General features: G+C 41.0%; 1 protein-coding gene across 1 annotated transcript in view; it reads left to right on the top strand.

Moving 5' to 3' along the window:
• Nucleotides 1-16333, top strand: part of rsrc1 (arginine/serine-rich coiled-coil 1) — a 122815-nt gene that overhangs the window by 105454 nt on the left and 1028 nt on the right. Inside the window, exons 8-9 of the mRNA XM_085379488.1 lie at nucleotides 11708-11814; nucleotides 13861-13968. Of these exons, the coding sequence (XP_085235614.1) occupies nucleotides 11708-11814; nucleotides 13861-13968 (215 nt within the window). The remainder of the gene's footprint in view (nucleotides 1-11707; nucleotides 11815-13860; nucleotides 13969-16333) is intronic.

Below are 16333 nucleotides of genomic sequence, written 5' to 3'. Positions count from 1 at the left end.
AACAACAAAAATAAATAAATAAAAAATAGGGAACCACCCCTCACGCTCCACCTCATGATGCTTAATCGACGTAATCAACCTTAATTTGATGCAGTGTGAAAAAAAATGCACAGAAATCAATTATTTTTCAAGAAATATTAAATAGATTCAACATCTTTCTTCAACAAAATTGCAGACTGCACAGATGGTACCTTCCCAAAGGAAAAAGTACTATAGCTTACTAGGGTATATATATTAGACTTAATAGTTACTATATACAGTAATTGACTTCTATTCATTTTACATCAAATTAAAACTTTGGGTGTCAGATAATTATTTATTAAAAGCTCGACATTTTAAATGAGAATAAGAAAGAAAAGTATGTCTTTGTGCCCCCTTTTCCCTGTTAATGCCCTATCGGCCCCCCTGGCTAAACTTTGCTAGATCCGCCCCTGCTCAGTTACCAGCGTCAGCTACGTAGAAAAAGATCCTGGTGTAGAAAGAAATATTAAATAAATTCTAACAACAGCTTATCAAGCTTAAACGTGCTGCTGTTGTTCAGCCGCTGGTTTCCTCTTTCTGGTGCAAAGTGGGCCAAAAACAAACAAGAGAGATGGACTCGCAACAGAAAAGCCGATCAACTGATCATTAAGCAGTTTCATGATTGAAGTAGCAGCAAGAAGAGGCAGTCGCTTGTTAAGCTTAACGCAGGAATGCTTTACAAACATTCAGAGATGGACTTACACACTTGCTTTACTTCTCTTGGGGATAACTTTGTCGGAGATGAAATGCCGGGTTGCTAGCGAAGCTCCAAATGCTATCCAGACCACCGACAGGTCCCGCATGCCACAGCCGCTCTATCACGTGATGCATACTGCTCCGACCGGCTAACGTTCTGAGGTGAGTTACGGTGTGTTGCAAGTTTTGTGAGGTGCTTTCGTGATATTTAATGGATCGGATTACATTTTTTATTTTTCTCCGATATCCGATCCAGTAATTTAGGTCTGTATCGGACCGATACCGATACGTAATATCGGATCGGTCCATCTCTAGTAATAATACACTGATGAATAAACTTGATAAAACTTTCAATACTACAGTCGCCATCTTGGTTTAAAACAATAAAAAAGAACAGTTGTGATGAGGAGAGACGGGTCTTACTATGAAAATTGTTTGCTTATTGGCTAGGAGCTTGTCAGTTATAAGTCGTTAATTAATGAGCATACCACAAGTAATTCTCCATTTTGAAACATAGTTTCAATTTTTTTAATTAAAACAGTATCGACCCACAAACTCATGAGCAGTGAAAGCCTGGATGTGATGAGGAGGGGCAGGTCTGACTGTCAAACTGAATGACTGTCAAGCAACTTGTGATTGACAAGTCATTAGTCAATGACACTTGTGTGGTTTCATGCACTGATAATCTACCAGTTTGAAACATAGTATGTCCAAGATTTTCAAAATAGACTTTCAAAAATTTTATATTCAGCGTAACCTACAATAATGTTCAGATGCCTCTGAACTCTGAGGTTGGAAGTAAGGAGTGATGCCATTCCCGAAAAAGAAAAAAAGAGGGAAAACGGGATTTATTTTGGTGATTAAGCAGCCATTCAGGTATCACAGGAAATACAGCATAATACTTGTTTTGGTGTGCATGCAAACACATTCACTGATAGAGATTGATCAGTGCTTAATTTGTGAGTTACAAATACACAACAGTGGCAGGAAGCATAAGTTTTACAGTTTTACTGCTGTTTACGAACACTGTCGCCATATTGGACTGTTAACTCAGCGGTTGCTGGGGAGGTTGCAGCTGCTAGTGAGGGGAGAGGCTCTGTTTGTAATTCAGGAGTCATTTTTAATATTGATCAGTTTCTGTCTTTCTTTTATTTATTTCCGAGTTGAGGGGGCTTTCCAGATTCAAATTCCGTGTGTTAACTTGGAAAATCCCACTTATTCAGGAACACACCATCAATGACTGAGATCATAAACTCAGCTGGAGAGTGTTTATAGAGGTCAAGGCTGAAAGGTTTTTGTCCCCCCCCCCCCACACACACACACACACACACACACACACACACACACACACACACACATACAGAGATTTCTCTATGATAGCAAATCTTTTTGTAACCACAGCTAGCGCCATCTGGTGTTCTTCAGATAGAATGCAGGGTTAAGGCGCTTTGCATCGATCTGCATCCATGTTCGTACTGTCTGTAGCTGCTGGGAGACTTTTCTCAGCTTCAGTCTGGGACTTGAAGAGAAACACAAATAGTTTAGGCCCAGGTAATTGTGTTCTCCTTTTAAATTAACATTACATACATAAGCTTTGCTACCTAGCTCCTACATTATTTGTTGTCATTGTATTATTAGCCATAGCTGCTACCTTAACTGAGCAGAAAGCTAATGTGGCTATCAGGCAGTCGCCGGCCAGGTCAACATTTATGTTTAATACTTTAATGAAACAGTTGAAACAGGAGCTTTACTGACCTCTTGAAATTCCAATTTTTAACAGTTTTTTTCATAATTTTTTGACAAGCCCTTTAGTTGCCATTGGCTATAATCAATCATGCACCAGGACGGTTTTTGGAACATATTATTATTATCATTATTATTATTATTATTATTATTGGTCTTTAAGACTATGAGAAAAACACGGTGGCGTGGTTTCGTGATAGTCTTGCTCCTGTAGCTTATTTAGCGACATTTTTCCCCATTAGCATCAGGACAGCTTTAGACTGGTGAGACATGGGAATTGTCTCTCTAACCCCTTACTCACACTATATAGCTGACAGGAATTAAACATTTTAGGATTGACTTAATCAGGACAACAGACCGCTTTTGTGTCTGTCTATTGCCAGTTTCGTGGGGTTTACAGTGTATCCAGCGGATATCTACACAACAGATAACTGCTGTCTGTGCCAAGACTTGTTGCACAGTGTGTGTCTAAATGTCTGAATATAAATGTAGATAAATTTAAAAAGCTAAGAGACCATTTGCTTGCATGTTCCTAAATCCCACTGAGACACGAATTGGTAAATACTACTCGGACTACAAAGAGAAATGAGAAAGCTTTCAGTCAAATTAAAATTGGTCATATGCAGGTATCTGTTTATAGAAATCTCGAATTGACTAGACACTAGAGTCAGAAATCTATTCATGCATTTCCTTCCTTTAATTTAGATCATTAGAGTCATATACAGCGAGGGGTTTGGGATGTACTTCGAAATGAAAATGTCACTTTTGTTTAGTTATTTTGCATGATTCCCTCCAATAATCTGGAATAAAGGAGAGTAATGTTCTTCACAGTGCCAAGGTTATTAGTCTACAACTGAGGTCAAGAGAGGAGGAGGTAGGAGGACATTTGCCTAATTAATTGCTACTCAGACACACTCACACACATACACACACTGCCATGACCTTTACTAATATAGTTTGTAGCAGACCACACAAACAGGACCCTGAGAGACACACACACACACACACACACACACACACACACACACACACACACACACACACACACACACACACACACACACACACACACACACACTCACAGAGCTATAGCCAGCAGACTCAAAGGGAGACTCCATTACAACTCAACTAAGGGAAAAGAGCTGCTTGCTTGATGGCTACATGTCAAGAACACTGTAGGTCACGTGTGTGTGTGTGTGTGTGTGTGTGTGTGTGTGTGTGTGTGGGTGGGTGGGTGGGTGGGTGGGTGGGCATGTGGTCATGTACCAGTGTTTGAGTCTGTTTCCAGGATTCTGATTACATCACTTTCATTTTAAAGACCTTGCTCCAATTAAGTAATTAGTTGCTTGGTGTTTCTGTAATTATAGAGTTGTTCATAAAAGAGCTGCTGACCAGCCTGGGATTGAAAAATGGAGAGCACTGCACTTTTTTTCGACACACACACACATGCACACACACATTCTAGTTTAAAATCAAGTTAATGCAGTCAAATCCTTGTTATTTCTGGTAAAGGGCAGGGCTGGACTCTGTATTTCTAATCACACTAAAACAGCACTGTGCTTAATAAAGCGCTTGAGACTCACAGATGGATTGGCAATTATTCTACTCCCGGTTACTGAAAAGTACGAAATGAAAAACATTTGAAATATATTTAAAGTATACAGGCCTTCATCTCTCTCTCTAAATATATATATATATATTTGTAATTATATTTACATGTCTATCTCCTGTTCTGTATTCAGTAGAGACACAGTATTTGTTGAATGCATTTTCATCCGAGTATGGTCTTAAATTCATTTTTCCTCACTAACTACATCGCCAAGTTTCTTGGGAAATCCTTTTGTACACTATACTGACAATATCCCTAAAATAGCAAAGTCCATACAAGCAGCACAGCCCTGTTCTATGCTAAACTATGCTCTATGCTCCAGTCCTGTGATAAACTGGAATGCCACCAATCCCCCCCCCCCATATGGGACTGACAGCAGAGAAAGTGGCAGTGATCTTGAAGATTTCACCAGTCAGCCTGTGAAAGCTTCACTATTTAATGAGATTCTGTGATGCTGCCCAGACTCAGAACATCGACTAACACTCACACTATTTTTTTTCCCCCTCACTAACACGCACACTCACAACAAGAGAAAAGCACTCACCTGGTTTTAGTTATTGCACTTTGTTTGTACCAGCATTGCATAGTCAAGTCAGCAGGAACCTGCAGGACTTGATTAGGTATTTCAGATAAATAGCTAACATATTAGCACACTTTTTAAAAATCTGTCTTACAAAATAAAAGTTACAACCCTGAGAGGGAAAGGTGTAATGTCAACAAAAAAAAACATTCTCCTCTAGTTTTCTGATTAAAGTTTAATTGCCAGATTAAATTTAAGTATTTTATGATTGAGATGTTAGATGTTTTTCATTAATATTATAATTCTCAGAAAAATTGTTAATGGGTGGGCATTAATTTAACACCTTTCTACTTTTCTCAAAGCGTTTTTTTTTTTTTTTTTAGTTATGATAGTGTTTTGAATGATACTGGGATTGCATGACATACATGTACAAACACTGAATAACCAGTTTGATATTAGCACAAATATATAATCAGCCAATCACATGGCAGGAACTTGATGCATATAGGCATGTAGACATGGCCAAGATTACCTGCTGAAGTTCAAACGAGCATCAGAGTGAGGAAGAGAGGTGATTTAAGTGACTGTGAATGTGGCATGGTTGTTGGCATCAAAGCTGGTCTGAGTATTTCAGAAACCTCCAATCTTCTGGGACTTTTTATGCACAACCATCTCTAAGGTTTACACAGGGCGGTCTGTAAAAGACAAAATATCTAGTCAGCAGCAGTTCTCTGTGAGAAAATGCACCAATAACTCATATCGTTACAAGCGAGGTCTGTAAGAGAGCATCTCTGAATGCACAACGTATTGAACCTGGACGCAGATGCGCTACAGCAGCAGAGGACTATGCTGGGTGCCGCTCCTGTCAGAGAAGATCAAACTAAAGCTCCAGTTGTTTGTTGTTTGGCAAAAATGATAATTGTTGCCTGATCTGATGAGTTTGTTGGATGGTAGGGTCAGAATTTGGTGTAAACAACAGAAGCGTCGTGGAGCCATCCTACCTTGTATCCACAATGGTGGTGTAGTGGTGTGGAGGCAGCTCTGAAGGCAAAATCACATACACACATAAAAACAAACATTGTGTAGGTTTTTATGAGCGTTCACTTAATTCTAGAATCAAACAGGTAGATGCAGCATCATTCCTTATAATTAAAGTCAATGCGCATCGCAGCATGATTGATGCATGGACAGAAACATAGACTGTAATCTGTCTGTTTCGTTATAGGCAGAGGCCACCAAAAGAGGCTAAGCACATAAAATTAATCGTAGCAGCAGGATTATACAGTACATTATATAGACAGCCGGGTCAGTTGAGGAAAGGAAGTTAAAAGGATAGATGAGCAGAATGGGGGTTGAATGGCAGAGGAGAGATGGGTGAGTATAGAGGGAGGAATGGAGATGTGGAAGGAGATAGCCAAGCGTGGCGCGTGGCTGCCATGTCATCCTGTCATTAGCAGGTTGTTTGGGTCTTTAATTCATCATTCAGACCTTTATTGACTGGAGAGTGGGAGATCACTATCAGCAGGAGACGCTACAAAGTGTGTGTGTGTGTGTGTGAGAAAGAGAGACACTCAGTCACCAGCTGCTCTTCATTTCCTCGTGCCAAATAGATATCACATAAGATCATATAAACATATCACATGTAATGCCAAGGTCAAATTTTATTCGATGCTGTTTGATCCAAAGAAAACAATCATATATGGTTTGCTAAGTTTCACCTTAGTGTTTCTATCAGGGTGGTTTTAGTCAGACAGCTGAGTATTAGTGATGTGTGACAGGCTCTTGATGACTGTGACAGGAGCTGACAGGACAGAAAACTCCAGAGACCGGTCAACACTGATAACAAGTTGAGCACCGCAGGGGATCACTTGGCCTGTGTTTGTACTGTGGTGGATGGCGCATTGTTGGAGGACATGGGTTTATAAAGACGTGGCTTTTTTTGAAAGGGGGTGGTGGGGGGTAACATATGAGTGACTGCATTTTGTGTGTGTGGTCTCATGGGAAACCACATTAGACTAGCTTAGCCACCTGCTCTGTCAGTGGACATCTCCCTGCTCACTTACAAACTCATATATACATATACGCACACACCCCCAGGGACAGACTCGGGACATCTGGCTCAGAGTGTCACAATTTTCCTTTTTTTTTTTTTTTTTTTAACCTGTTGACCCCAGGCCGCCACAGGCATCAGACAGGCATCAGCATCACATTTTGTCATTGTTGTAACGCCACATTTGGTGGTCTGCTGCCTTATAATCAACAAATTCACACAAAGGATGTTGCTGATCTATTTTTGTCATTTCTCATTATCCTCATTTCCACGCTTTCTCGCTTTCAGTATGTCTCTTCATTTCTCTTATTCTGTCTTTCTTTTCTGTCCTCCTCACTCATAGAGTTCTCTCTTTTTTTTTTTTTGGTGCCTTAAGCTGCAGGGTATTAGTTATGCAAATATTGACGTGCAGCTTTGGCCTGCTAGCTATCAATTGAAATCAGCAAATCAATGGGTCTAATAGCTGCTCATTAGCCACTTGATACATTTCCAGGGCTAACATAAGAACCTGTCAGTGTTCTGTAATCGATACAGTCTAAAAGTATTACCCAACCAAGGCCCACACAGGACACCTTTTTTTAATAACCTAAGCTGCTTGTTTTGCTTTCAATCCGTAAGTAAAACAATAGGTCTGAGTCTGTGCTTCTGGTCCCGAGCAGGACAGGACAAAATATCTCATTAGCAGCAACACCAATATCCACATCTGCAAAGCAAAACGTCTTCCAGACAGTCAATTTGTGCCGACAATTTTAATAAGTAACCTTTTGGTTATTTATTTTTTTTCCTGTTGTTGTTATTTAGTCCAATTCCCAGTTATGCATCGGAGCAGCCTGTTGTTTGGGCCCGGAGAATCATACAGTAAAGACTTTGATGCAGCCAGGATGCTGCTGCTGAGAACAGGGCCAGACCGGAGCCCCTCTATCGCCCCCAGCACACAGCCCTGCTAAGCTTAACTCAGCTGTTTGATGCCAAGCTCGGCGAGTGTGTGCCTGTGTGCGTGCATGCGATCATGTGTGAGTTTGCTCAGCTCAGGGGTTACATAAACAAGAGCAGTTAGCCTACAGGTAAGACCCACAGGAGACCAGCCGAGAGAGAGAGAGATGCAGCGGCAGTCTCTTACCTTGGCATTCCCTGGGTGTTGTCGCCATTGCTGGAGCTGGATATTTACTAATGATGGGTGAGATGGAAAATTACTTTAAGGAGATAGTAAACAAAGTTGCTGTGTACACACACACACACACTGTCTGGATGTCCTCATACACGTGTGAGTGTGGTGCGTTAATACAGTTAAGCTGGCGGAGGCAAGCATCCGTGCATGCGTTTTTGTGCATCCCCAAATGTATCTGGGGCTGCTGAAAAGAGATGGGGAGAATGTGGGCGGATGGGGGATTGGAGGCGGAGGCTGGCAGCTGGGCATTTGGCCGCTGGTGCAGAGCTAGAGAAAGAGCGAGGAAGGGGATGATGGTGGGGGAGGGAGGGGGGGTGCAGCGGAGATAAATCATTAGAGAGCAGGTTATTGGAAATGCAGGGAGATAAAAGAGTGAAGAAGCCAGTAATTGCCTTAAAGATCAGACTACAAAGCATTACTTTGGATTTTACAAGGCCAGCCAGCAACAAAAGAGCAGTAATTTATGAGCTCAGTGTAAAAGAATAGCATAATTACATTAAAAATTAATGCTAATGAGGGCTAAAATGGGGAAGGTGGTTATTATGAAAGTTTGTATTCATCTTCCCTGGGTTGAATGATGGCTAGTGGCTTGATTAATGGCTTAATTTCTATCAATTAGCAGGCAAAAAAATCTCCACCGAGACAGGCCTAAATTGAGCATTGAATTACACATCTTTAGTGCGGTGCAGGGGGGCAGAGGAGAGAGAGGCGCATTATTGAAACCTGGGACACTGAGAGATGCTGTGATGTGCAAGCACGTTTACGTGCACATCTGAAAGTCGGGCATGGGATGCAAAAGTTGGATAAATGTTCATTCAGACGTCTTGTAGGGATTTGAGAAATAACTGTTGTGTCAAAAAATAAACCGGGATAAAATTTACTTTGTGTCAATTTGAATCTTTTTTTTTTTTTTGAAATGCTTTATTTTTTGATTAAATATTAAAAATTATAATCGACTTTTTTTTTTCTGGCAGATCACAAATACATGTATTGCTCGTCTCACATTATACTACCCATCATAAACACAGGAGCTCGGTTGGCCTATTGATTTTAATAAAATCATTAACCGCCTTTAATTTCCCTGCCTTATTATTCCAAAGATTTGCCGCACTTTACAACAATGCAATTAAACAAGCATTTTGTTTTCCTTTTTATTTATTTATTTACAAAACAAGTGCTATGGTGCTTTGGCAGACACGCTAGGTCAGTCAGTTACTGGAATTAATCAGCAGCAGTAATATATTCAGCTCCACTGTTCCTGATTGACAAACAGCAGACCGAAGTCAAGTATACAAAGACAATGCTGCCATAGCCCAGGGCTTCGACTCTCATGTGGGCATGTGTTGTTGAAGAGTCCCCTCTTCTGGCAGTGAGGCGCAACTGCTGCTTAGCGCTCTCGTCTTCAAGGCTGAAGGAGATGAGCGGAAATCTGTTTCCATTTGCTGGTTTGATTTTCTCTCCCCATCTTTGGGTCTTAATCAATGAAGTGGACAAACAGCTATTTAGAGCGAACAATAGCCTATTGATTCTGAGCCACTCATCAGCACTGCTGTCTATCTAACTAATTTCAGTAATGAGACGGTAAGTTAGTTTTCTGACTCCTAAGAGCGCCCACACACACACACACACACACTCGTGTGGATGTAATCATGCAAGGACACAAACGCATGCTGACATACATTGGTTTGTCACTATCCATTATTCAAATCTGCAGATGCATGAGAAAAGTTTATTGACTGATTTTTATTTCATTTCCTCGGTCAAAGTAATGGTTGGAGTGCATTTGAGAATCCAGACAGATGCCACAGAGAGATAAAGAAATAACTTAATTTAAAGCAGTGCATACTGCGCATTTAATTGTGTCTACTTTTGTTCCTTCTCCTTCCCGTCTCATTTTCTGCATCTGCTTTCTCTCTATCTGCTTTCACTTCATCCTCCTCTCATCGCTGACAGAGACGCGTTCCTAATGCGGTGACAATCGAGTCGACCTGTTAAATTAATTTGCCAGATAATGTGTCAATATTAAATATCAACTTTGACCTCTCCGAGCTGCAGAGTGCGCTCACCCAGCTAGAGTATTGATTTTTGTCTGCCTCTGAGCTTGCTAGGCCCGCACTCAAAGTCCATTATTTTGGATTTTCTCATGAAATACATATCTTTTCCCGCTGACATCTGACAAACAGCATATGGAAGTCATTTTATCTACCAATAATGTGTTTGTCAAAAAGTCTGAGCTCTTAATGGATTCCTGCAGCGCGCACGGACAGCCCAGCAACAGACGGGCCTGACAAGGAGATGCTAGCAGATATGGAGTGTGTGTATGTGTGCGGATACATGTCAGTGTAGCTGTTTGTGTGGTGATTGTTTATATAGGGCATTCATGCTCAAAGGACAATAGAGATGGGGTAATTAAAAAAAAAAAGCGAATTAATGTGCTGAATTAATTGTCGGCCAGTCACAGGCATTAGTTTTCATGCGAGCGCGCGGATGCTCGTGCAGCGAGCTGTGGTGTGATAGTGGTGTGAAGGACAGGCCACAGTCTTGAAGAGGATATTGGGCCAGTGTTCAGACTTCATCTAGCAGCCCAGTCAAGGTAATGACTATTTTTGGAGCTGCTGTGCAGTGCGTCTACGCTCGCATCTTCCCGCACAGGATGACAAGCTGATAGTCTGTCATATAGGAAGGCTTAATTCCACTTGTCACTCACTTGTCCAATTCTGGACTGCATTAAAATCAAAACCGAGTTTGTTTGAGTGCTATTATGAACTTTAATAGGGTGTGTGTGTGCGCACGTGTATGCGCCTGTGTATGTATGTGTGTGTGTTTGATAGCGTGTGATGCTTTGCTGTGAAAGCTGGAACAAATATTCATTTATTCATTAAACACCAGGGCCATGAATATCTGTTGTGACACCCTTTCTGTAGCTGCTAATGGATTGAATTAATTCCCGCTATTAGCTCCAAATGCACAAAGTGAGAGTGTGTGTGAGCGAGTGTGTAGTATGGACAGATTTATGCAAGCCACAAGTGTAAGTATGTAAGTTTGCGAACACCTATGCATGCCGAAGCACTTGTATCCCGTTCTGTGTGTGTGTGTGTTCACATTTGTGTACTTCTTTTCACGACACAGCCTACATCAGTGCTGCAGAGAAACATGGATGTCTGCTGGATTGACAGATAGAGAGATGGGAGAGTGCAGGAGAGGACGGATGGATGGGGGAGAGAGGGATGAATATTGACTGATCAGAAGAAAGATTGACAGGCAGAGAATAATAGCGGCATTCAGACTTTCTCTTTTTTTTTTCTTCTTCTTCTTTTTTTTCCCGTCGCTAACTTTCCCGGCACACCTATTTTTGCCCTCCTACGCTACAAAGACTGCTCTCGAATTCTTGAAATGATTTTATTATCTGATATGCAGAATCCTGGTGTGTTTATTGAAACCCTTTGTGTCTCTTTGTTTGATTGGACAAGCCCGAGCAAAATACTTTCTGATGCATGAAAACTGTATGAAACCTAATCACATTTAGTCTCCATAATGAAATTCCATTGCAATGAGTTTGTGTTCATATTTTTGATTATTTTAGAATGCATTATCTGAGTGTAATTCACTGTCTGGCTATTATCCTGTTAGTATTTTTTTTCCCCTGCTGGCTTTTGTAGGAACTCTTTGCCCTTGGCTAAGCCAAGGCTCCTTTTTTCATGGAGGCCAAGATTAAAATAGGGGAATATCAGATATTTGATATTGTATGTGTCAAAGGGCATTATAAAGAGCCATAGCCCAATCCACATGAAATCTGGTGCCTTTCAGAACATGACAAGGATTGGCTGACACACACGTGTGTGTCTGTGTACATGTGTGTGCGTGCTTTTGTTCATATCTTCTGTGTTACATGTGTTTCAGAGGGAACTTCTCTGGAGGAGCAAGTGCGAAGGATAAAGGACATTGAGGCCATCGAGAGTGATTCTTTTGTTCCTCAGGCTTTCAAATCATCCAGGGATGAAATAAAGGTGCGTTCTGTCTGTCTTTCTCTCCCTGCCCCTCACTGTCTCTAGCTTTTCACTCCATCTCTTATTGAATTTCCCTCTCTGCAATGCTGTGCCGTCTGTCCAGAGACAGCCCAGACCAAATCAAACATTCCCATTCAGCGCTGTTTGTTCCGACCTGAGACGATTTCATCAGACGCTCCACTGTTCCGCCGCCTCCAAAGCGGCAGCACCCACACAAAAGCCACAGCAGGCAACAGCCATCCTCTGTCTCCCTCTCTGTTTCTTTCTCCCCCCTCTGGTTGTGCAGATGCAGACAAAACACAGAAGTCATTATTGAAATGTTCGTGTCTCCAAAGGAGCAGGAATTCGATTTGTTGGGGCTCATGGCTCTTTTGAAAAGATAGGCGACAACATGTGACAGCAAGCCTGCACAGACTTTTGTGACATAGCTTGGTGAGTCTGACAAAGGTCAAGACCCGTGTGGTTGCAATTTGAAATGGACTGAGCCAGCGTGCTCTGGCACCAGCAGGCTGCACAGGTTGCACATGCAAAGTATGCTTTCTGTTTAGAACGCCTTTCACATAAATTTACCAGGATCAATTTTAAAAGATGAACTACAATATTTTATTTTATTTAAATTGATAAAGAAAATGTTTCTTTAATGAGTTGCGTTTTTAAGAACACTCAGGTTTTAGTTGTATTTTAGTTCAAGTTTAAACCAGCTCTTCTTTTGGGGCAATTTTGAGTCAAGTATTACTGATAGATCTTAATAATTCATATTATTTATGTGTATTTTGGCTATATATATATACTGTTCTTTTAAATACACAGATAATTGACCCATTTAAACTATGTTGTCCCAAAATCTCCAAATATGTTTGCCCATAATTGAAATGTATTTCGGCATATCTTCGCTCCCTCTTGTGAAGTGGATTTGGTATTTATAGTAGTGTATCTGTGAGTGGAGTTTATTAATGGTATATAATTAACTGTTAATGAGGAGAACCCAGTGAAACCTTAAACATCTGGTCCCGTAGCTCATAAGAAATATTTCTCCCCTTTTAAGCAAGTTTCATTGAGTAAAAAATGTGAATTCAGCATATTGTTCCCGGGAAAATATAATGACTGCTTTTACTATCAGATATTTGGCACAGCATGGTGCTTATTAATCGGCATGTTTTAGATCTCGCTTGGATTTGTTTATCCTGCCAAATTATTGTGAAATGGATCTTTCCAGCTGAGTAATCCTTTGCTCTGAGACTGGTATTAGAAGTGTTTGAAACATGAATGGACTTTGCAACGCAAACATTTTGACATGTCATCTTAACAACAAGGACAATAGCTTTAAGTAAATGGATAGTCACATTTCCTTCTATCAGCTTTGACTGTACAGATGAAAATCTAGTAGAGAGCCTTCGTCCTAATACGTGTACGTTACGTGTCTGTAACTGCAACAACATTAACAACATGCGTGTGTTGTTGCTGTTTGACCGGCCAGGCTCACCTGTCACAAAGCTGTGTTTTAATATTTTTATATTTCCAGATTTTAAACTTCAGTAATCACCAGCGCAAAAAGAGCTTAATAGACCTATGTGGACTTGTCTTTCTGCTTATTTGATGCCTCACACAAGACACAAGCTGGCTGACATCCTCGGATGAATATATAAGATATCACACTGCCTTATTACATGCACAGATAAATGTATTGCATTCAGGATACAAGCTGATGCTTATCAGTACTCTGCTTTCCTCAGATATACTGCATTAGGCCAGGGTTTCACTGCCATCTGCTGGAGAAGTGACATATTGCATTTAATGATTGTTTTCTATCACACAATTGTGCATATATAGTCTGTACATGTTCTGTATATTCAAATCTATATAGTGTTTTTTTTTACATTGTTTGTAGGAATCCTGAAACTGCAGTTGTGAAAGTTTTTGTTTTAGTCCTCTGGACCTTTCTGGAACTTTTGTAATTCATTGAACTTTTTTTTTGTACACTCAGGCAAGTCTCTGTGCTCATTTTAAATTTTGTATGTGCGCTTTTGTGTATTCCTGTGAGTACAGACTGAGCTGCCTGAGGTGAAGCAGGAGCCAGAGAGGGCATATTCGCAGGACGTCACACTTCCCACATCAATAGTATACAGCGACACTGACACGCTTGCTCATCCAAGTGTAAGTTCTCACCAGGCAAACCCTTCTGCTGTTTTCCTCTGCTACAGTATGACCCACAAGCTGTCGTTCTTCTCCATAAAAGCCAACTTTTTAACAGCCTCTGAGCCAGTGAGGAGTTTCTAATCCTGAGGCATCGCTGAAGTTGATCTTGTCATTTGTGTCGCTTGAATTTATCGATTTGTGGACAAACTTTGTAAAGTTTTTATGTTAAAAATGCTGCTGCTGTCATCACCACTAGATACACCACTCCTGCATATAGCAAGCAGGACACTGTGCTACAGCAGTTTAGTGCCGCCTTACATCACCACCTCCTCCTCTTCTGCCGACCAACGATGAAAAACGAGAAGGAAAACTTTAAACTCCAATAACGCTCCCTGGGGCTTCCCAGTCATCTATCTCCACTGGGGAAACTAAGTTATGTTCTGATGTATGCAGATAACCCCCGTCACACACACACACACCATCTTACATACACACACAGTGCCCCCCAGCCAAATCCGCACACATACACACCCTTAGACAGGCTGATGTATGGTAGCAATATGCCCCAGGCGGGCCCCAGCCCCTGCTCCAGCTCCAGCTCTACTTCCAATTAGAACAGATGAGTCCCATTAGCCCAGCTCAGATACTGTCATCCCACACACACAGGCTCATTAGCACCGTGACACCAGCGCAGGGCCGACAGACAAGAACTCACTGGTGCTGAATCTAACACGGAGCCAACATGCAGTGCAGCTGTAAGCAGCGTAGGTTAGGAATGAAGGATTGGCATGCCCGGGGTTTGCGCTGCAATCTGCATAATAATGGACACATCACCACATAGATGTACAGTATGTACACATAGTCAGCATGTCAACATTATCTCTCACCCTCACACAAACACATGCAGTGAATATAGAAATGATCTTCCAATTTTCCCCCTGTGTCTCAGCGCCTTGCTTCACAGCCTCGCAGTCATTATGTTACTTTGTAATAAACAGATGCCTTCATTCATCAGGCACTTGCAGCAGCAGTTTTTATACCCCACTTGCAATCAATATCATTACTGCTGGTGAAGCACTGAGGTGAATGCAAGTCGCATGCGTTGGTCTTTTCTATAACCAGGCTTTTACATCCACCTAGGCCTATGGGACAAGAAGAGAGTTACATGGTTTTTTTTAAGGTTTTCCTTATGTGCATTTAGGGCTGAGTAGATAGAAAAGGACTGATAAGATGTGTAAGGTGCCCAAGACTTCACTTGTATTTCAGCATCATTAATCTGTCCTCATGGGTCTCAGCGAGCAGCACAGACTACTCCATGTCGTGCTCTCTTACTTACAGGGAAACTTAACTGATTTACTTCTGATTTATTTTCATTCAGGATGTAGAGTCACCTGGAGCTGGTGACTATGTTATGATTGATCAATGGATTCTGGATTCTGTGGTGGCCAATCCATGTGTGAAAATTATTTCATGCATGACTTCACTAAATTCAGGTTTTCAGCTGATCTCGTTTTATTTGGATGCGCGATGCTGCTCTATCCAGATCTAACCAACTGGAACAACCCCCGATCATAACACTGCCCCCTACAGGCATGTACAGTAGCCATGAGGCATGCTATTTCTCTCCTTACCCCATGCACCCACCAATCTGGAAGCAGGAACATCTGGACTCATCCAACCATGTGACCTTTTTCTTTGCTGCAGAATCCAATCTTTATGCTTCATACCAAATCAAAGTCTTAGCCTCACTGATAAGCGTGGGTTTTTTTAATACCACACAGCTGTTTAGTGAGTTTTCTTCACATGGCGTCTGTGGAAAAGTACTTACCTTCACCATTAAACATAGCTTTCTCAGATCATTAGATTTTTTTAATGACTACATTTATTCTTTGAACAAGATAGTGAACAAGGTCATAACACAATTTTAGTAGTTTGGCATGTATCATGAGATTTTTCAGTGTATGCTAGTGTCTTCCAACATGGTTGTTTAAGAGTGTTTAAAGTTCCTTCCTGCTTTCTTAGCTAAATCCAGGTGGAAGCTTTTTTGGCTAGATGTTGCATGTTGCAGTAGCCATAAAATATAACTTTTTTCTTTTTTTTAAATTAAGCATATTTAGCTACATGGCAATGTGTTTCTTTTTTGTAGGGCTCTACATATTAGATATTAAATATTAGATTAGATACATAGACATATTTTGTGCCAGAAAAAAGCCGAATCAGGCCCAATCTCTTCTGTGCTTTAATCTGGATCTCAGCACAGCTGGGAGCATTTGCTCCGCAGACATCAGTGATCTTTAAGGAATGAGGCAACTTAAAAGATCGGAGATGTACTAGGACGCTAATCCATGTAGTGGCTTAAAAACAACTAATGAAAACTTCAAAT

Source organism: Rhamphochromis longiceps, linkage group LG14 (genome assembly GCF_057381845.1).
Source record: "Rhamphochromis longiceps isolate RC_006_pf linkage group LG14, R_longiceps_female_GT1.1, whole genome shotgun sequence".
In the NCBI taxonomy this organism is placed as follows: domain Eukaryota; kingdom Metazoa; phylum Chordata; class Actinopteri; order Cichliformes; family Cichlidae; genus Rhamphochromis; species Rhamphochromis longiceps.
Note: the sequence above shows the minus strand (reverse complement) of the source record. Positions and strands in the feature narration are given on the sequence as shown.